Source organism: Anolis sagrei, chromosome 6, assembly GCF_037176765.1.
Source record: "Anolis sagrei isolate rAnoSag1 chromosome 6, rAnoSag1.mat, whole genome shotgun sequence".
Classification (NCBI taxonomy): Eukaryota; Metazoa; Chordata; class Lepidosauria; order Squamata; family Dactyloidae; genus Anolis; species Anolis sagrei.
This window is the reverse complement of record NC_090026.1, coordinates 122400743-122421765: the sequence shown is the minus strand read 5'-3', so window position 1 is coordinate 122421765 and position 21023 is coordinate 122400743. Positions and strand designations below refer to the sequence as shown.

General features: G+C 42.8%; 1 protein-coding gene across 2 annotated transcripts in view; it reads right to left on the bottom strand.

Moving 5' to 3' along the window:
- Positions 1-6878: 6878 nt before the first annotated feature.
- The window catches only part of WDR86 (WD repeat domain 86), a 38345-nt gene continuing 24200 nt past the window's right edge, over positions 6879-21023 (bottom strand). Inside the window, exons 6-7 of one of the 2 annotated variants that reach the window (XM_060782615.2) lie at positions 14630-14733; positions 6879-8400 (exon numbers count right to left, since the gene is read on the bottom strand). In XM_060782615.2, the coding sequence (XP_060638598.2) occupies positions 8182-8400; positions 14630-14733 (323 nt within the window). In that variant the 3' untranslated portion in view covers positions 6879-8181. The remainder of the gene's footprint in view (positions 8401-14629; positions 14734-21023) is intronic. The other variant, XM_060782616.2, reaches the window with a different exon arrangement.

Below are 21023 nucleotides of genomic sequence, written 5' to 3'. Positions count from 1 at the left end.
CAGATAGATAGATAGATAGATAGATAGATAGATAGATAGATAGACAGATAGACAGATAGATGACAGACACACTTTTGTCTCTTGGTGATGGCAATTAGGCTCCATTTCAGTTGCCACTTGAATTAGTATTGGAAGGGAGCAATGCTTCATTATGGGCTGTGATCTATTATTCTGGAACAGAGGGCAGGAGGGTGACGTCTCCTAATAAGGACCCTTCTGACGATCCCTTTGAAAGAAAACCATGATGAATAGAGAATAAGAGGGAGAGAAAAGTAGCTTGTGTGGCCCAACAGCAGCTAGGTCATACTGCGTACAGTTCTCTTTCAAAGCACCATTTCCTGTACTCATTAATTACTACTGCTTATGAAATGAGGACAACGAGGCAGAACTGTATATTGTTTTAAAAACAAAACTAGGCAGCCTGGCATACACCTGACCAGTTACCCATTCAGGAAAACGAGAGATCCGTAACAGTTCAAAATCACCCAGTACTCCAGATGTTTTTGGATTGCAGTTCCCATCAGCCCTAGGCAACCTCATTTCTAGTCTTATGTCAGCATACAATGTTCAGTGACTTTCAAGTCAACTTTTTATTTGTTCCAGTTCTCGTATGTTTAAAAGGATCATGTTTAAGTTTGATTCTTTCACTTTAATATGGATTGTTTGAATCCTTTTTGGGTGTGTTCTGCACCCCAGTTTGGTCTCTGTTTTGATCCTGTACTACGTTGATGTTTGTTGTCATTGACTAGAGGTCAAATGGCTTTCCTTCTGAGTAGACACATATCGGATTATACTGTGTAAAGCACAGATAAATAAGGCAGAGACACAATGGTGTTTAAAATCCAAATAAACATGCAATAAATGAACCATTTGACGTGATATTAAATCTGTGGATGTACAAGTAGAGTTAGCCATTCATATGTATATGGGTTCAACTTCAGTGGATTCGTTTATTTGCAGATTTGATTTAATATGCTCTCTTTAGGAATCTTGAGATCCTCCAACATGACTTTATGGACAACTTCTAGCAAAAGGTGACCACAGGAGGGTTTTACTGGGTTGTTGTAGGTTTTTCAGGCTGTATGGCCATGTTCTAGAAGCATTCTCTCTTGATGTTTCGCCTGCATCTGTGGCAAGCATCCTCAGAGGTTGTGAAGTTGTATTTCTCCTGACGTTTCGCCTGCATCTGTGGCAAGCATCCTCAGAGGTTGTGCAGGTGAAACATCAGGAGAGAATGCTTCTAGAACATGGCCATACAGCCCGAGAGACCTACAACAACCCAGTGTTTCCAGCCTTCAACAATACAGGAGGGTTTTAGTTTGCAATAAATTGTGGAGTTTGCAGGAAACTCCAGAATATCTTGGAGTTTCACTATTATCTGGGCAGCAAGACTGGGGGGAAATAATATTATAATAACAACACTTTATTTATATTCTGCCCTATCTCCCCAAGAGGTCTCAGGCCGGCTCACATTACACATACACAACAAACATTCAATGCCATTTAAACAGACAGGGCAGAAACAGACAGAAAGGAAGTATGTTGTGTCGACGTCCAGCTTTTGGGCACCTTGGAGGTTGTGCTCAAATCCAACCACAGGAGGGTGCTATCCCTCCATTCTCTGGTGAAGAGCCATCAGGACTTCCTCCTTCCTTTTGGTCACTGGGCATTTTCTGATCTTTTTCTTTTATGTTGTCGTAAAATATCTCCACTTTTTCATAATAGCTAATTTCTCTGTTTACAGCTCTAAGCTGTTTTTGAACTGCTTAGGTAAACAGTGAGCTGAGCTGACAGTCGGCTGCTCACACCAACCTGGGGCTTCAAACTGGCAACCTTTCAGTTGATAGATCTTAGCGCTGCTGGTGATTTATCAGATCTGCTATAGCCTGGCCCAGAAAGGGTGACTGGGTATTGATGGTGACTATTGATTGCAGAGGAACCGCTTGTTTGTTCATTTGCACACTTACTTGTGTCCGCACTGTGCAGAAACCAGCATCTCCATGCATTGTGACTCAATTCAATGTCATCTCCAAAACCAAGTCTTTTTTTATTCAACATTTCATGGACAACACCTGGGTTACAGTATATTACCAAGAAAGCCACCAAATGAAAATACACAGAACGGTTAAAGTATTCATTTTCAATTACATGCCATGCTACGACAATGTTCACAACAGTTCCATATTTATGGCTCAGTGGTTATCTAAAAAAAATGTTAGAAGAGAAGAGAGAAGACGTTCATCTGGAGATCAAGAAGATTCACTATCCAAGGAACAGATGCTTTCAAAGCCTTAAAGACCTTGGAAAAGTTGCTTTTGGGGAGTACAGCTTACTCAAATCCATACCCAACATGATCAGTGGCCATTTTACCAGGGGCATGCCAGAATCCGTACTCCAAAATACCCAAATTTTCCAAAGCACCGCTGTCTGTTTGCATCCTACAATCCCACCTCCAAGACCAAATAGATGCAGGATATTTTGGTGCCGTTTGGTCCTTCCTTTGCACATTCTGGAGAGCGCAATACTTCTCTCTGCTGAAAGGATTCATGTCTCCTGCCTGCCTGCCAAGAAACCTACCCACTTCTCTCCCATTTCTGAAATAACTTAATGCAAATCCCATTCCATCACGAATCCTATGGAGATTAGCTCACGTATCTCTCAGCCACCCCCAAAACACCCCCTCTACCTTCCATCCATCCATCCATCCATAACGGAAGACCAAAATCCACCCACCCTTTCCTTTCAAAAGCAAGGATGTCCACTAAGGATGTCTAGAACAGGCATGGGCAAACTTGGGCCCTCCAGGTGTTTTGGACTTCAACTCCCACAATTCCTAACAGCCGGTAGGCTGTTAGGAATTGTGGGAGTTGAAGTCCAAAACACCTGGAGGGCCCAAGTTTGCCCATAACTGGTCTAGAAGAACGAAAAGCAAGGGATAGATAGCTCAGCCTTTCAAAGGCAACATCAACAGACGTCTGATATGAAGAAATCAGGGGACTTCTTATATCTATGGAATAATAACAGTATTGCACATTTCAATTTCCTGACAAAAGAGACCTTTATCTTTGCCTAGTGAAAGCCATTCTACTTTTGTATTGTCAAAGGCTTTCATGGCTGGAATCACTGGGTTGTTGTACGTATTCCGGGTTTTACGGCCAAATTCCAGAAGCATTCTCTCCTGACGTTTCGCCCACATCTAAGGCAGGCATCCTCAGAGGTTGCGAACTCTGTTGGAAACTAGGAAAATGGGGTTTATATATAAGGGTTGAATAAAAAGTAATGCCTCCACCTTCCTAACTTCTCAACAGATGGCATTACTGGTATGCGACAGGCACTGGCTTGTTCAGTAGACTCTCCTCTACAGTTCCATTTTGGCAGGAAGCCTTAACATTGAACGGTTGTGTTGTTAAAGTGTGAATTATGGAACCCTGCACATACGGTCGGTCAATGCGACTTAAGCAATGTGCAGTTATTGAATTCTTGACAGCAGAAGGTGTCACCTTAGCATCTTTAAACTTATTCACCCAGTGACACACAGTACTCACATCAACACAATCACCATAAACAGCTTGCATTCTCTGATGAATCTCCTTTGGGTGACACCTTCTGCTGTCAAGAATTCAATGACTGCACGCTGCTTAAGTCTCATTGACTGACCATCTGTGCAGGGTTCCATACTTCGCACTTTAACAACACAACAGTTCAATGCTAAGGCTTCCCGCCAAAATGGAACTGTAGAGGAGAGTCTACTGAACAAGCCAGTACCTGTCGCATACCAGTACTGCCATCTGTTGAGTTACGAAGGTGGAGGGATTACTTTTCATTCAACGATTGTATCTGTGGAATGTCCAGGATGGGAGAAATAGCTTGTGTCTGCTTGAGGCAGGTGTGAAAGTTGCAATTGGCCAACTTGATTAGCATTTAATGGCTTAGCAGTTTCAAGGTTTGGTTTCATACTGCCTGGGGGAATCCTTTGTTGGAAGGTGATTAGCTAGCCCAGATTGTTTCTTATCTGGAATGCCCCAGTTTTATGTGTTCTTTATTTAGAGTCCTGATTTTAGAGTTTTCTAAATACTGGTGGACAGATTTGGTTCATTTTCATGGTTTCCTCCTTTTAGTTGAAATTGTCCACATACTTGTGGTTTTCAATGGCTTCTCTGTGTAGTCTGACATGGTGGTTGTGAGAGTGGTCCAGCATTTCTGTGTTCTCAAATAATATGCTGTGTCCAGGTTGGTTCATCAGGTGCTCTGCTACGGCTGACTTTTCTAGTTGAAGTGGTCTGCAGTGCCTTTCATGTTCCTCGATTTGTGCCTGGGCAATGCTGCTGCATTTGGTGGTCCCTCTGTAGACTTGTTCACAACTGCATGGTATACAGCAGACTCCTGCAAAGGTGAGAGGGATCCTCTTACCTCTGAATTCCAGACACGAAACTATCAGGGACAGCTAATCACCTCCCAACAAAGAATTCCTCCAAGCAGTACTAAGCCAGACTTTGAAACTGCTAGGCCATTAAGTGCCTAGCATCATCAAGGTGGCCAATTGCAACATTCACCCATACCTCAAACAGACAAGAGTTCTTTCTCCAACCCTGGACATTCTACAGATATATAAAGCTCGCTGTCTAGTTTCCTACAGACCTCACAAACCTTGAGAATGCTTGCCATAGATGCTGGTGAAACAGCAGGAGACAATGCTTCTGGAACATGGCAATACAGCCTGGAAATCTCACAACAACCCATTCTACTGTTGCTACCAGATATGTGCAGCTGTGCTCATGAATTGGTGGAGACACTTTATACATGCTTCATGTTCACTTCTGCTCATTTTAATAGCAAGGTGGAGACATGTTTGTACAAACGGATGGACAGAGCAAGGTGTCTGCTCCTTCCTCTGCATATTCCCTCCCAGGCTACAGGTTGTTAATTGTCTCGCGCAGCGCCAGGACATTTATGCAATGATTTGGTGACTAGCCACGTTTACTGTACTTCTAAACCTCATTTCCCTCTGACCTTACTGTCTCCAACTCTCCTTCCATCCATGTGCGCCACATATAAACCTGAAATTCTAGATAATGCTTCATGCCTTGATGAAATGACCTATAGTCAACTCAAGCAGCTGCTAAAATGAGATCTTCGCAGTGCCACGGGACTCTTTGTTGTTTTGTCCTAGAGTAACCCCACCGAGAGCTTCAAACACACCTTCCTCGATTCAGGCCAATCTCTTGGGAGGGGAAATTAACCCCAGGATATCAAGCAAAGAGACATTTAATTGGGAATTGCTAACCTGAAAAGCAACTTTCGCTGGGCACATCCCGTGAGAGTGAAATGTGCAATGGAAAGAAGGAGATGCATGCCCATAAAAAGGACCAGAAGATTCCTTGCTGACCATGGGAGATTCCAAGCATGAGGAAGAACTTCCTAACTGTGGGACTTGTTCAACAGTGGAACTCTCTGCCCTGGAGGGTGGTGGAGGATCCTTCTTTGGAGGCTTTTAAACAGAGGCTTGATGGCCATCTGTTGGGGGTGCTTTGAATGTGATTTTCCTGCTTCTTGGCAGAAAGGGGTTGGACTGGATGGCCCATGAGATCTCTTCCAACTCTATGATTCTATCTCTAGGCCTGTCAGGACCTAAACATCTCAGGAGGCATCGAATACTTCTACAAAGCTTATGGATGGACACTGTATGAAATAACACTGTCATTGGAAATATTTCTGCAGAGTTGGCTTGACTGCTTCTGTAACTCTCCCGACAGAAGCAGCTTTGCAAAGGATGGATTGGCAGCTGTGGTTCCTCTTTGCAGCGGCAACGTATTTTGCACCCAGATCATGCTTATATCAATTTTGAAAAGTCTAGATATCAATCTTCATGCACTTTAGTGTGCTGCGTTTGACACATCAGGATTGATGTCCTTGTTCTTTTTCATGTTATTCAGTACACCCTCACATCCCCAAAAGTGCCATCTACAACTTCATTTATTCACATCCAATAGGATATTGTTGGAGCACGTAAGAAATCAGTTAGTGTGTGTGTCTGTCAACTGTAAAATAAGATGCATGAAGCAGACTGGCTGGAAAACTAGCTGAGCCTGGGACTTTTACATACTGTTACATTTTTCAGGCTTGAGCTTTGCATGTGCTTGCAGAGAAGCAGATAGTAGGCTTGGGCAATCCATGGTTCTAAATGGTTCTAAAGTACTTACAAAACTAAAGTTCTGGTGGTGAAAATTTCAGAACTCTAACAAAACTCTCAAAATTTCATAATAAATGGCAGTTCCTAATTGGTTCTGTCATTAAAATCACCAATAATGAAATAATAATTAAATTTTGAAAGTTTTGTTAGAGTTCTGAAATTTTCACCACCAGAACTTTAGTTTTGTAAGTACTTTAGAACCATTTAGAACCATGGATTGCCCAAGCCTAGCAGATAGAGATACAGAAAGATAGTTTGAAGTGTATTGTCGAAGGCTTTCATGGCTGGAATCACTGGGTTGTGGTAGGTTTTTTCGGGCTATATGGCCATGGTCTAGAGGCATTCTCTCCTGACGTTTCGCCTGCATCTATGGCAAGCATCCTCAGAGGATGCTTGCCATAGATGCAGGTGAAACGTCAGGCAAGAATGCCTCTAGACCATGGCCATATAGCCCGAAAAAACCTACAACAACCCAGTGATTCTGGCCATGAAAGCCTTCGACAAGACAAGAGTTCTTTCTCCCACCCTGGACATTATTCCACAGATATATAAACCCAATTTTCCTAGTTTCCAAACAGACCTCACAACCTCTGAGGGTGTCTGCCATAGATGAAGGCAAAACGTCAGGAGAGAATGCTTCTAGAACATGTCCATACAGCCCGGAAAACTCACAACAACCCAGACAACATTTTTGTTTACCAATATATCACTCAAGCACTATATCATTTTCCCCAGGCCCCACAGACAAAAAAAAAAATTCCCATCTCAGCACCTAAATATCTATTTCTCCTTCCTCTGCTTCTTCCAGTGGTACTGGGTTTACAAACCCAGATGCTACATTAGCTTAAAATGCACTACACACATTCAGAGAGATCTTGTAGCAGTGCGTAGGATGTCCAGAGAGGACCCTGTGGGCAACGAAACATGGTATGGCTGTTGTATAAGAAAGCAGCGTTTCAAAAGACTCTTGAGATTGGAATGCTTTCAAGAGCATGAAATATTTCTGGCTGTAATTTGCTTTTAAATGGCAAGAATAATACTGTTCCGTCAGCAGTTGTGGATTTTACAACAGCCCAATACTACTTGTGACTTTTTTTTTCATGTCAGGAGCAACTTGAGAAACTGCAAGTCACTTCTGGTGTGAGAGAATTGGTTGTACTGGGGATTTTGGTAAATTGCATACTCTTTTGATATTACACTTTGATATTACACATAGATTGTTTTGTGTTTGTTCTGATACCCTACAAGTACTCTGGGATATTGTATAGTGAGAGAATTGGTTGTCTGCAAGGATGTTGCCCAGGGAATGCCCAGATGTTTTGATGTTTTACCATCCTTGTTGGAGGCTTCTCTCATGTCCCCACATAGGGAGCTGGAGCTGACAGAGGGAGCTCATTCGTGGTCTCCTTGGATTCGAAACTCCAACCTGTTGGTCTTCAGTTCTGCTGGCACAAGGGTTTAACCCATTGCACCACTGGGGATTCCTTGTGACTGACTTGCCATGATTGGAAACGTCACTGTTTGGATTGCAATTCCAAAATCCACCAGCTGTTCATAGATTCTGGGAGCTGCAATCTAAAATTTTCTCAGCTCCAACAGTTGCTTGGCAGTGCCAGGCAAGCAGCAAACATGGAAATTTAAATTAAGTTTCCTGGTAGGCTTATCCTATTAATATCTAGATGAGTTCTGCAGGTGAGACGAGACCTTTCAAGAGCCAATGTGGAGTAATGGTTTCAGCATTGGACCAAGACCCTGGAAACCAGGGTTCACATTCCCATTCAGCCATGGAAATTTAATGAGTGACTTTGGGCAAGTCTCTCTCTGCCTCAGAACAATGCAAAGGCAAACCCCCTTGGAACACATATTGCCAAGAAAAACCCACAGTAGGATTGCCATGAGTTGGAAACGATTTGTAGAAGTCACAGATTGTTCCAGCACAGTCTCCGCAGTAAACAGAAGGTTTCATAATCTCTCCCACTCTTGTCCATCTATCATACAAGTTCGACCGCCTCCTGCTCCCCTCCGTTTTCCTGGTGCACTATGCATCCCACTTTGTTGTTGAAGAGGCGGGAGAGGGTCCCTTTCTGAGAGCGCCTGCCCTGGATGGATCTCTCCTTGAAGCGCCGCTTGTTCCGCTTGTAGATCTGCCGAACGTCCCAGATCCTGAGCGTGCCATCGTGGGAAGCTGTGTACAATAATTCATTGTGAATCTGGAACAACAGGGCCATGCTTAGGACAGCTTAGCCACCACAACCATTGCAGCACAACGCAGAAGCAAACAAGCAGCTTTTATTGCAAAAATGCAAGGCATGCAATTTGTAGAGCAGGCTCCCCCTCTTTGTATGCACAAACCCAGAGATCTCTTTCCCTGGATATCTTTGCAAAGAAGCTGAAAATCTGTACCTCTAGGAGATGCTCTAGTACAGTGGTTCTCAACCTGGGGGCCGGGACCCCTGTGGGGGTCGCGAGGGGGTGTCAGAGGGGTCGCCAAAGACCATCAGAAAACACAGTATTTTCTGTTGGTCATGGAAGTTCTGTGTGGAAAGTTTGGGCAATTCTAGCGTTAGTGGGGTTCAGAATGCTCTTTGATTGTAGGTGAACTATAAATTCCAGCAACTACAACTCCCAAATGTTAAGGTCTATTTTCCCCAAACTTCTTCTGTGTTTATATTTGGGGACATTGCGTATTCGTGCCAGGTTTGGTCCAGATCCATCATTGTTTGAGTCCACAGTGCTCTCTAGATGTAGGTGAACTACAACTCCAGAACTCAAGGTCAATGCCCACCAAACCCTTTCAGTATTTTCTGGTGGTCACGGGAGTTCTGTGTGCTACGTTGAGTTCAATCGTTGGTGGAGTTCAGAATGCTCTTGGATGGTAGGTGCACCCTAATGTATCCCAGCAACTACAACTCCTAAAAGATAAAATCACACTCCTCCAAACCCCACAAGTATTCAAATTTGGGTGTTTCGGGTATTTGTGCCAAATTTGGTCCAGTGCATGAAAATACATCCTGCAACGAAAATAACTGTATAGTTGGGGGTCACCACGACATGAGGAACTGTATCAAGAGGTTGCGTAATTAGAAAGGCTGAGAAACACTGCTCTAGTAGGTGTTTCTACATTAATTGTTGCTGTTGTTGTTGTTGTTGTTGTTATACTCTAGTTGGAGATCATGTATTAAATGTTGTTGTTGTTATACTCTAGTTGGAGATCATGTATTAAATGTTGTTGTTGTTATACTCTAGTTGGAGATCTTGCATTAAGTGTTGTTGTGGTTGTGGTTGATATTATTGTTATTATTCTACTCTAGTTAGAGATCTTGTATTAAATGTTGTTATTGTTATACTCTAGTTGGTGGTCTTATTAACACTATGTATCTTTTTTTTTAAAAAAAAATCTGTTCCTGTGTTGAAAGTGTTACGTATTTCCTGTGTAATTGTGCAGTACTTACTTTGAAAGTAGTTGTTATACTCCATAAACCTCATTTTTGTGGCTAGTACTATTATTTTCTTCCATCTAGGCACTTAGTTTGTAATTTTCCTTAATGGAAATACGCCATTTTTAGTCTTTCAGTGTGCAAACAGCAATAAAGTTTTTGCAATTTAACAAACTTTCCCATGTTTTTATGATAGAACCAATTAGTAAATGGCATTTATAACTCAGGCACAAAAATTGTGTTAGATTTCCCCTGACAATAAGTCCAGTCATGTCCGATTCTGGGGGTGGGTGGGTGTTTATCTCCATTTCTAAGCCGATGAGCCAGCGACTTCATTATCTAAATGGCAAGAGGTTATATAGCTTTCGTGCCCTAGGAATAACAGAAGAGAACTAGAAAAGATCAGTATGAATTCAGAATTATGAAAGGAAAGAGGTTAGGTTTCCTCCTGACATTAAAAGTCCAGTTGTGTCTGACTCTGGGGGTTAATGCTCATCTCTATTTCTAACCCGAAGAGCTGATGTTGTCCAAAGACACCTCCAAGGTCATGTGGCCGGCATGACTGCATGGAGCGCTGTTATCTTCCCGCTGGGGCGGTACCTATTGATCTACTCACATTTGCATGTTTTCAAACTGCTAGGTTGGCAGAAGCTGAGGCTAACAGCGGGAGCTCACACCGTTCCCCGGATTCAAACCTACGACCTTTCAGTAAGCAAGTTCAGCAGCTCAGAGGTTTAACCCACTGCACCATCGGGGGCTCCCTAAAATTGTCTTACATAGTGTTGTACTTTAGTTGGAGATCTTGCATTAAGTGTTGTTGTTGTTGTTGTTGTTGTACTTTAGCTGAAGTTCCTGTATTACTAGTAGTAGCAATAGCAGATGATGATTCGGTAGTTGTAGATTCTGTATTAAGTAGGGTGTGTGTGTGAACTCAATAACCAATGGGGCCCCTTCCATGATTCTAAGTTGGAATGTAAAGGGACTTTTTCCTTTATAATGTTTACATTGCTTGGTCTACATAAGCAACAAAGAGAAGTGAAAATATATGTCACCTCTGATATCAAAGTCATTACGGCTCTACACTTCACCCAATACACTTGCATTTGATGCATGTTCTACTGGTGGGCTTCCCACAGGGAACTTATTGGCCACAATTTGCTTTTGCCTGAGCCTTCTGGGAAATAGAAGATTCTTCCCTCTTCCTAGTTTTCCCCTTTGCTGAATTAACTTGAGTTCAGCCTGTTTTTGCCTTTTCAACTCTGTTTGCAGCAATTAAAGTAAGCGGATGACAAAGGGGGGAAATGGAAGGAAGAGGGAGAGGCTGGGAAATTATAAACACAACTGAAAAAATGAAACAAGAGCATTAATTGTTCTTGCTAATTTGGGACAGTTGGAGAATATGATAGGGGTTAACTAATGGATCCTGACACAATACTATGTAACATGATTTCTGTCCTGGGTTATAAATGTTATTTCCTAATCGTTTCTATCATAAAATCATGAGGAAATCTTACTCAATTGCAAATTGTTTTTGCGGGACATCCTGCAGCACATTTTGCTATACTTTATCAATGAATATCTCATTGAGTCTCAACCAATTCAACATACTTTGTGGTAGCCACAAAAACAAAGTTTCTGGTGGATAGCAACTACTTTTAAAATAAGTACTGCATAAAGTAAGTACTGCACAAAGTAAGTACAGGGCCCCCTCGTGGCACAGCACGTTAAACCGCTGAGCTGCTGAACTTGCTGATTGAAAGATTGACGGTTCGAATCCAGGGAGCAGAGTGAGCTCCTACTGTTAGGCCCAGCTCCTGCCAACCTAGTAGTTCGAAAACATGCAAATGTGAGTAGATCAATAGGTACTGCTTCTGCAGGAAGGTAACAGCGCTCCATGCTGACTACATGACCTTGGAGGTGTCTATGGACAATGGCAGCTCTTTGGCTTAGAAATGGAAATGAGCACCAACCCTCAGAGTCGTACACAACTAGACTTGATGTCAGGGGAAACCTTTACCTATACCTTTCTGCACAATTAAACAGGAAATAACACTTTCAAACCAGGAACAGAAACGGTTCACATTTTTACATAGTGTAATATTTCTCCATTTGTATCTGAAATATTCTTCACATCAGCCTAGTAGTGTAGACTGTCAAGGTTTCAGCACCGAAATCATGTTCCTAAGCTTAAGCTTGGGTTATATTAAGCCCTCTGACCGTTCCAAACACGTAGCCTCAAATATGATACAAATCTAGGAATTTCAAGCTTAAACAGAGCTGCTCTGTGCAGGCTAACAAGGAGGAGGAGGAGGAGAATAGCCACCCATGAAGAGAAGATTACCATATTATGGGGGCTTTCACAGGGATTCCATTCCTTCCTTCATCCACCGTTCCTCACGAGAAGCCAATTCCACAATTCCTCTTAAACCAAACCAGCCTGGGCTCTTTCAGCTTCTCTTCCCAGAGACTAATGAATGCATGGCCCACGCACAGATCCTACTCGAGATGACTTCACTCCACGCTCAGTACGAGGAGAGCCGAGGCGTCCCTTTTACCGAGACATGACTGGCTGTCAAGACGCCCACAGTGTTTTCAGGGGGAAGGGATGTGTTCATGCGGAGCCAAAGGCAGCACGCAACACAACCATGACAGATCCCATTTATTCTCCCAAGTTCAAAGCAACGAGAGACAGGGAACAACAGAAAACCCAGAAGGAACCAAGCAGGCACCCTACCTGAGCATCAGAAAGTAACTGATATGCTACAGATCTCAGAATACCTAAGACAACATTGGGGATAAATGCACTAGCCAGATGGGTTGAGACAATTCTGATATTGTAATAAAGTAAAGGTTTTTCCTGACATTAAGTCTAGTTGTGTCCAATTTTGAGGGGTGGTGCTCATCTCCATTTCTAAGCCAAAGAGCCGGCATTGTCCACAGAAACCTCCAAGGTCATGTGGCCAGCATGATGCATGTTGCACCATTACCTTCCTGCCAAAGCGGTACCTATTGATCTACTCACATTTGCATGTTTTCGAGCTGCTAGGTTGGCAGAAGCTGGGCCTCACAGTGGGAGCTCACTCTTCTCCCCGGATTCGAACCGCCGACCTTTCGGTCAGCAATGTTCAGCAGCTCAATGATTTAACCCATTGTGTCACCAGGGACTCCTGATAGTTGTAATACACAAACCTACCTGAGCGTACCACCCTAAATATGAATAGTACTCAGAACCCACCCCCCACCCTAAATATGAACAGTACTCAGAACTAGTCACAGTGCCATTTAATTGCATGCAAATGTGTAAGACAGGAATAGTGATCATGACCTCCATAGAGCTTCAAGCATTCTTCACCACTAGTTATACTGGCTGATAGTTGATGGGAGCTGCAATCCAACTACTAATGGAGGTCCTTATGTTTTTCATCTCTATTGTGTAGGATTGCACCCTGGAAATAAAAAATCCAGGAAAGTATAGACCAGTACTGGGTAAAATATTAGAACAAAGTCTATAGGAGTCTATCTGGAAGTATCTTGACATAGTAATCAGGAAGAACCAGCATGGGTTTGGCAAGAACAAATCAGGGTCACTGGTTCAGATTAGATTTGGTCCTAATTCCATACTCACCTCAAAGTGTGAGGCTGCTACAGAGTTTATGTAATGTGGGATACAACTGAGTTAAACCACATTTTACCCAGTGTGGTGTACTGGAATCCCTTAGATCAGGTATGGGCAAACCCAGGCCTCGGGGCCAGATGTGGCTCCTTGGGCTCTTTTCTCAGGCCCTCCTCTCTCTCATCATCCTATCCTTCCTTCTCTTTACTTCGTATTTCCATCCTTCCCTTCCTTCCCTTCCTCTTTCTCCCTCCCTCCTTCCTTCCCTCTCTCTCTTTTGCCTGCCCTTCCTTCCTTCTTTCCTTCCTTCCTTCTCTCTTTCCTCCTCCTTCCCTCACTTCCCTTCCACCCTTCTCTTCCTCCCTCCCTCCTCTTTTTCTTTCCTCCTTTCCTCCTGGGGGATGTTTAGCTAGGAGAAGAGAAAGCAAAGAGGGAACATGAGAACCATGTTTCAAGATTTTAAAGGGTGTCCCATTGAAGAGTAGGGGGAAAACTGACTTTCTGCTGCTCAAGAGACCAGGGCACAAGGGAGCAATGGGTTCAAATGGCAAGGAAAGAGATGCAACTGAAAAGATTAGGAAGAACTTCCTGAGAGTAAGAGCTGTTGGAGAGTGGCATAGGCTGCCTGGGAGTGTGGTGGAGTCTCCTTCTCTGGAGGCTGTTCTACAGAAGCTGTCTATCAGGAGTGCTTTGATTGTGCCTTCCTACATGGCAGGGGGGTTGGACTGGATGGCTCTTGGGGGTCTCTTCCAGCTCTAGGATTCTATATCAGGAGTAGGCAATACGGGGTCTCATGGATCCTCTTTTTCTCTCCTGTCCACCATCTCATCCTGACCAAGGCCAACCCTTTTGGGATCCAAACGTTTCCCATCTTTCCTCCACTTTCTGCCTCCGAAAGAGAAGAGAAAGGGGAGGAAAGGGCAGGGAGGGGATTTGGGGAGAATCCCCTCCGTCCTGGCTTGCCCACCCACCCTGCTTCGGTATACCATGCGACCCCTAAGTTACAAAGTTTGCCCATGCCTGCCTTAGATAAAATTTGGACATCCAGGAATGACTTCTGGTCAAATCAGAGTTTGGGGCCAGTGTAGAGAAGTCCTAATATTCTATGACTCTATCAGTGTTGAAATGTTATTTTAAGGTATACTATTATATCTGTTTCTTTGGTGACGCAGAAAGGCGATAACGTGAAAGGGGACAAAGTCTTTTCCTTAGAACCCATACGGAAACCAACCACTTCACCACAACTGCAATGAATCCATGATCAAAGGGGGCTCCTTCAGAAAGTACTTATAATAATACAGCTTATATTCAGCCATTCTTGCCCTATGGAGTTGTAGCCAAGTGCTTCCCATCTGCAAATGATGAAATCCCCAAAAGCTGGCAACTCACCTGGATGCAGTTGATAACCAGTTTGTGCCCTCGAAAAACTCTTTGCAGGATGCCGGTCTTTGTATTAAAAGCTCGAGCGCAAGCATCTCCGCTTCCTGTAAACACTGTGAAAAAAATAGAAAAAAAGATGTTGGATTTTACTCACAAAAAAACCCAAATTATGCTCACTTTGTAAAGCATTTGTATCCAACTAAACATCATTTTGAATACAAAGGATCTACCAGGCAGCTAACCAAAATAAGATACACAATATACAAGGGGAAAGAACGATTAACTTGTGCTCTGTTGGAACATTAAGACCACGAACATTTAAAAGAGTATTGCCAGGAAAATCAGGGAAAAAACTGAAAGAAAGAAAAGGGACATTCTGGGAGTTTGGGTCCACACAAGTATCATTTCCAAATTCTGATTTGGATGCAAATACTTTGTAAACTACAGCTTAAATTGGTACCATCCAGAGTGCAATCTGGAATATAATTCTCATCTTGAGCACATGATAATATATACTGAAAGAAAACTGAAAGAGGAATATTGTAAATTAGGAATATTGTAAATTAGGTAAGATTGATGGCTCCTCCAGGATCTGCAGTGAAATCCATGGGAGCTAAACCCTGAATGTATGGCTAGGACATCCAACCCACAACTCTCTGTCCCAAGATATTTATTTATTTACAGTATTTATATTCCACCCTTATCATTCCGCAGGGAACTCAGAGCAGATTACATTGTACATATACATGGCAAACATTCAATACCACAGACACACAACATATATAGACAGACACACAGAGGCTATTTAACATTCCAGCTTTTTCAGGAGGGTATTCTGGCCACCAAGGGAGCTGTCACTTCACCGTCTATTTGTCACACTGATGAAGTACTTCCTCATTCTTTGCATGTTTGCTGGAGATTTTTATGGTGTCGTAAATTAGTCTCCCTGCATAAGCGGTACCTAAATTTCCTACTTAACAGATGCAACTGTCTTTCATGCTGCAAAGGTCGACAGCAAGCTACACAAATTGGTCGGAAGCTCACTCCAACTCGGGCTGGCTTTGAACTCATAACCTTTTGGTTAGTAGTGATCTTAATTCAGTTGACTCCCAGCCAGCTGCGTCACAGATAGGAAACATCCAGATGGCAGTCCAAAATTTTGAACTTCAACTGCACAGACAATGGTCAGGGATTATGAAAGTGTAACACAAAACACAAAACATCTGGACAGCATTGTTTACCTTATCATCCCGTCCCTTGCACAACATGTGGATGTAATAATAATAATAACAATAATAATAATATACTTTATTTATATTTCGCTCTATCTCCCCGAGGGGACTCAGAGCGGATTACAGAATACATATATGGAAAAAACTCAATGTCATTATATAATTAACAACAATACAGATGGTACACAGACAGAGGTAAATGTTGGGGTTCAGCCTGAGTTTGAACTTGAACCTGATTCTCTGTTTGTTCCTCCTGATGCTAATGAAAGTATATTTACTGATGCTAGTGGAAATGTACCTTTTGATGCCAATGTTCCTGAAATTAGTGAGGAAGAAACTGCTGTAGATTTGGAAAATGAAAGTACCAGTGTTCATGAGAATGTTTCAGAGGGAGACCTTGAACTTTCCCTCCCTTCTGCACCTGTTAACTGTAATGACAACAGAAGGGGCCAAATTTGGGAAGACAGAAGTAAATCACTCAGTTTGCGTCGATCCTCCCGAATTCAAGAATTAAAAACATTGGCTTCAAAACAGAAGGGCGGTTCACGGAACCCATTCTTGAGTTTTAATTGCAATACGCCGGGCTGATTGTCTCAGTTCAGGCATCGTTTCAGAATTGATGAAGACCTTGGCAGTTCTCCTGGTTCCCTGGCCATAGTTTGGGAAGATTTCTAGGACATCAAGTACGGTTAGTGGATTGCTAACAGATTCCAGTATTTCCCAGTGAGGCTTTTGGTTTTGCTTTGTCCATTTAAATTCATGTTTGCTGATTTTGCTGTGGCTTTTGACTTGCATTTTTCCTTTATTTTGTAACCATTTTTCTTCAATAAAAAAGGATTGTTTTTCACAGCCAAGTGTGGTGGATAGTTATCTTAGGGCCTCGTTCCCTGCTCTGGATTGCAACAGTAAAGGTAAAGGCTTCCCTCTTTTCATCTCCAGCATCTGGAGGCTGTGCTCAATTCTGGCCATGAGGAGGTGCTCCTGCTCCAATTTCCATGCCAAGAAGCCTGTTGTCCATGGGTGCCTTCTTAATCAAATTGCCGGCATGTCTGCATGGATGGCTTCTAGCTCCCCGCCAAAGCGGTACCTAGTGATCTACTCACATTTTTGTTTTTGAACTGCTAAATTGGCAGAAGCTAAGGCTAACGGCAGGGGCTCACCCCAACCTGCGACTTTGAACTGCCAACCTTCCGGTCAGCAAATATTTCTGCAGCTGGCGATTTAACCCGCTGTGCTAACACAGGTTAAACAAATCTTATAATGTATTACAAATTAGGAATCCCATAAATATCCACTTGGATTTAAACTCAGTTTAATTCAATAGGACTTCTTTGTGCATTTATATGTGCCTTCAAGTTGCCTGTTGATTTACGGAGAACCTGTGAATTTTTCATAGATTTTTAAAGCAAACAATACTCAGGAGAATGTATTGTTGAAGGCTTTCATGGCCGGAATCACTGGGTTGTTGTAGGTTTTTTCAGGCTATATGGCCATGGTCTAGAGTCATTCCCTTCTGACGTTTCACCTGCATCTATGGCAAGCATCCTCAGAGGTAGAGGACCTCACTACCTCTGAGGATGCTTGACATAGATGCAGGCGAAACGTCAGGAGAAAATGCCTCTAGACCATGGCCATATAGCCTAAGAAAACCTACAACAACCCAATACTCAGGAGATTTTGCCAGTTCCTTCCTCTGAAATATAGCCTAAAGAGTATACGATATTCATTGACATTCTCCTACCCAAGTATTCATTGAGGTCCCATCTAACACTGCCATATAATCCAGTTTTTGAATCCAGATTATCTGCTTTGAGCTGAATTATATGGAAGTGTAGATCCCACCTAAGGCTAACCTTGCATAGTTTGCAAGACCAGACAAGGTCTGGTACCGTTTGAGGGATACTATTTGCGTCTTTCATTGGGACTTAATCCCTGTGAAATGAATTCAGAATGGCAGAAAGACCACACCAAATTGGGAGGGATAGCCAATACTCCAGAGGACAGGAGCAGAATTCATAACGATCTTGACAGAATAGAGAGATGGGCCAAAACTAACAAAATAAAGTTCAACAGTGACAAATGCAAGAGACTCCACTTTGGCAGGAAGAATGAAATGCAAAGATACAGAATGGGGGACAATGCCTGGCTCAAGAGCAGTACATGTGAAAAAGATCTTGGAGTTCTCATGGACAACAAGTTAAACATGAGCCAACAATGTGATGTGGCGACAAAAAAAAGCCAATGGGATTTTGACTTGCATTAATAGGAGCATAGTGTCTAGATCAAGGGAAGTAATGCTACCCCTCTATTCCGCCTTGGTTAGACCACATCTGGAATATTGTGTCCAATTCTGGGCACCACAATTCAAGAGAGATATTGACAAGCTGGAATGTGTCCAGAGGAGGGCGACTAAAATGATCAAGGGTCTGGAGAACAAGCCCTATGAGGAGCGGCTTAAGGAGCTGGGCATGTTTAGCCTGAAGAAGAGAAGGCTGAGAGGAGATATTATAGCCAAGTATAAATATGTGAGAGGAAGCCACAGGGAGGAGGGAGCAAGCTTGTTTTCTGCTTCCCTGGAGACTAGGACACAATGGAACAATGGCTTCAAACTACAAGAGAGGAGATTCCATCTGAACACGAGGAAGAACTTCCTGACTGTGAGAGCCGTTCAGCAGTGGAACTCACTGCCCCGGAGTGTGGTGGAGGCTCTTTCTTTGGAAGCTTTTAAACAGAGGCTGGATGGCCATCTGTCAGGGGTGATTTGAATGCAATATTCCTGCTTCTTGGCAGAATGGGGTTGGACTGGATGGCCCATGAGGTCTCTTCCAACTCTTTGATTCTGTGATTCTATATAACCACACAACTCGGTACAATACGAACTTGTAGAGCAAATATATCACAGGGATGTAACATAACCAATGAATCAGCACTTAGCAAGCAAGACAGTATCTCTTCTTCCAACCACAATTTTAATTGTTTGAGTAACAGAGCAAGTCATCTTTAAACTTAACCTCTTTCGCAAAGGGATATTTTTTATGTGGAATGTGCTGTTCTTTTTCGTTCGGTGACACAGGTCATTGTGTGCTTTGAAAAGGTTACAGTCTCCACCAAGGATTATAGGCCTCTCTGGCAAACATAACCGAGAAACCTAAAAGGGAAAAACATTGTTAAACTCGCTGCCTCTGCCACCATTATTGCTTTCCAAAGATATGAAATGGTGTCGTGACCATTAGATGTAGTGCTGCCATATTATTCCAAGCGCTGGTGCCAATACACCAATTAATTTGCTTCTATCTTCAGATCTGGGTGTGGAAACTGAGTCGTCCAGTCGGCCCAGACAAAAGCCAATGACCAAAAAACTAACAAACAAGTTTTCGTATCTACCCAATACTCAGAACATTGCAATTACGCTTTGTGTGTTTTCCTAATATATGTATGAAAATGGGAGATGATTTAGAATGGAGAAGTGTCAAGTGAGCTAATTCTCAGGGTGGTACGTGAGAAGGCTTTACGGGTACATTATTTAAACTACTCCAACCAGAGAAATCAGCCATAGCAGAGCACCTGATGAACCAACCTGGACATAGCATATTATTTGAGAACACAGAAGTGCTGAACCACTCTCACAACCACCATGTCAGACTACACAAAGAAACCATTGAAATCCACAAGCATGTGGACAATTTCAACAGAAAGGAAGAAACCATGAAAATGAACAAAATCTGGCTACCAGTATTAAAAAACTCAAAAATTACAACAGCAAAACAACAGAGGGGAAACAAACAGGCACATAAAATCACTCTCAACGAAAGATTCCACCCAGGCACTTCCAAGCCATTGAATGCAAACCAAGGTGATCAGCTGAAACATTCACAGCTATGGCCATGGTCTAGAGGAATTCTCTCCTGACGTTTCGCCTGCATCTATGGCAAGCATCCTCAGAGGTAGTGAGGTCTGTTGGAACTAGGAAAAAGGATTTATATATCTGTGGAATGACCAGGATGAGACAAAGGACTCTTGTCTGCTGGAGCTAGGTGTGAATGTTTCAACTGATCACCTTGATTAGCATCTAAAATTACAACAGCACAACAACAGAGAGGAAACAAACAAGGACATCTAATCACCTCTCAACAAAAGTTTGCTCCAGGCACTGCCAGGCAATCAAATGCTAATCAAGGTGATCAGTTGAAACATTCACACTTAGCTCCAGCAGACAAGAGTCCTTTGTCCCACCCTGGTCATTCCACAGATATATAAACCCATTTTCCTAGTTCGAACAGACCTCGCTACCTCTGAGGATGCTTGCCATAGATGCAGGCGAAACGTCAGGAGAAAAATTGCCTTCAGAACATGGCCATATAGGCTGGAAAAACCTACAACAACCCATTATTTAAACTGTTACGTTTATTCATATCATGATCTGATCATCATGCTCAATATGCATGGGGGTATTGGGATAATGATACAAAAGGTTTGCTAGGGTAGATCCTCAGCCCCCCCCTTTAGTCAAACTAACCCACCCCCCACCCCCCGAATCACACTCAGCACCCCCGAATCAAAATCCTGGCTACGGGCCTGCTTTGGTCTATGCATTGGAGACTTTTGCTTCCTTCTTCTCTATTTATTTATTTAAAACTTTTATATCCCGATCTTCTCTACCTCAGACTGGCTGACAGCAAGGATTCAATGCTAACAGTAAAAATCTAAAACATCATATATCAACCTTAAATTAACAAATACATATAAGATAAATTACATAAAAGCCGTTCGCAAAGATAAAAACATGTCCAACTCAGTCCGTATATTCAGTCCATATATTGAGGTCAATAACTTTGGACGAGTCTCAACCATCATTCTGCAAAGGCCTCGTTCCACAGCCAGGTTTCCACTATTTTCCTAAAGGTCAGGAGGGAGGAGGCAGATCTAATTTCATTCAGGAGGGAATTCCATATCCAGAGGGCCACCACAGGAAAGGCCCTGTCTCTTGTTCCCACCAGGCGCGAAGAACAAGCTGTTAGAACAAATGCCTTCAAAGCCAGAGTTGACCGTCTCCTTTTTCAGAGTTCCATTTGTGAGCCGCAGTCATGTTTTTTCTTTATCGATTTGGCTCTCAATTTTTCCCCAAGAACTGTCCATGGAGAGACTTCTTTTGCCAGTTTTCTCTTCTGCTC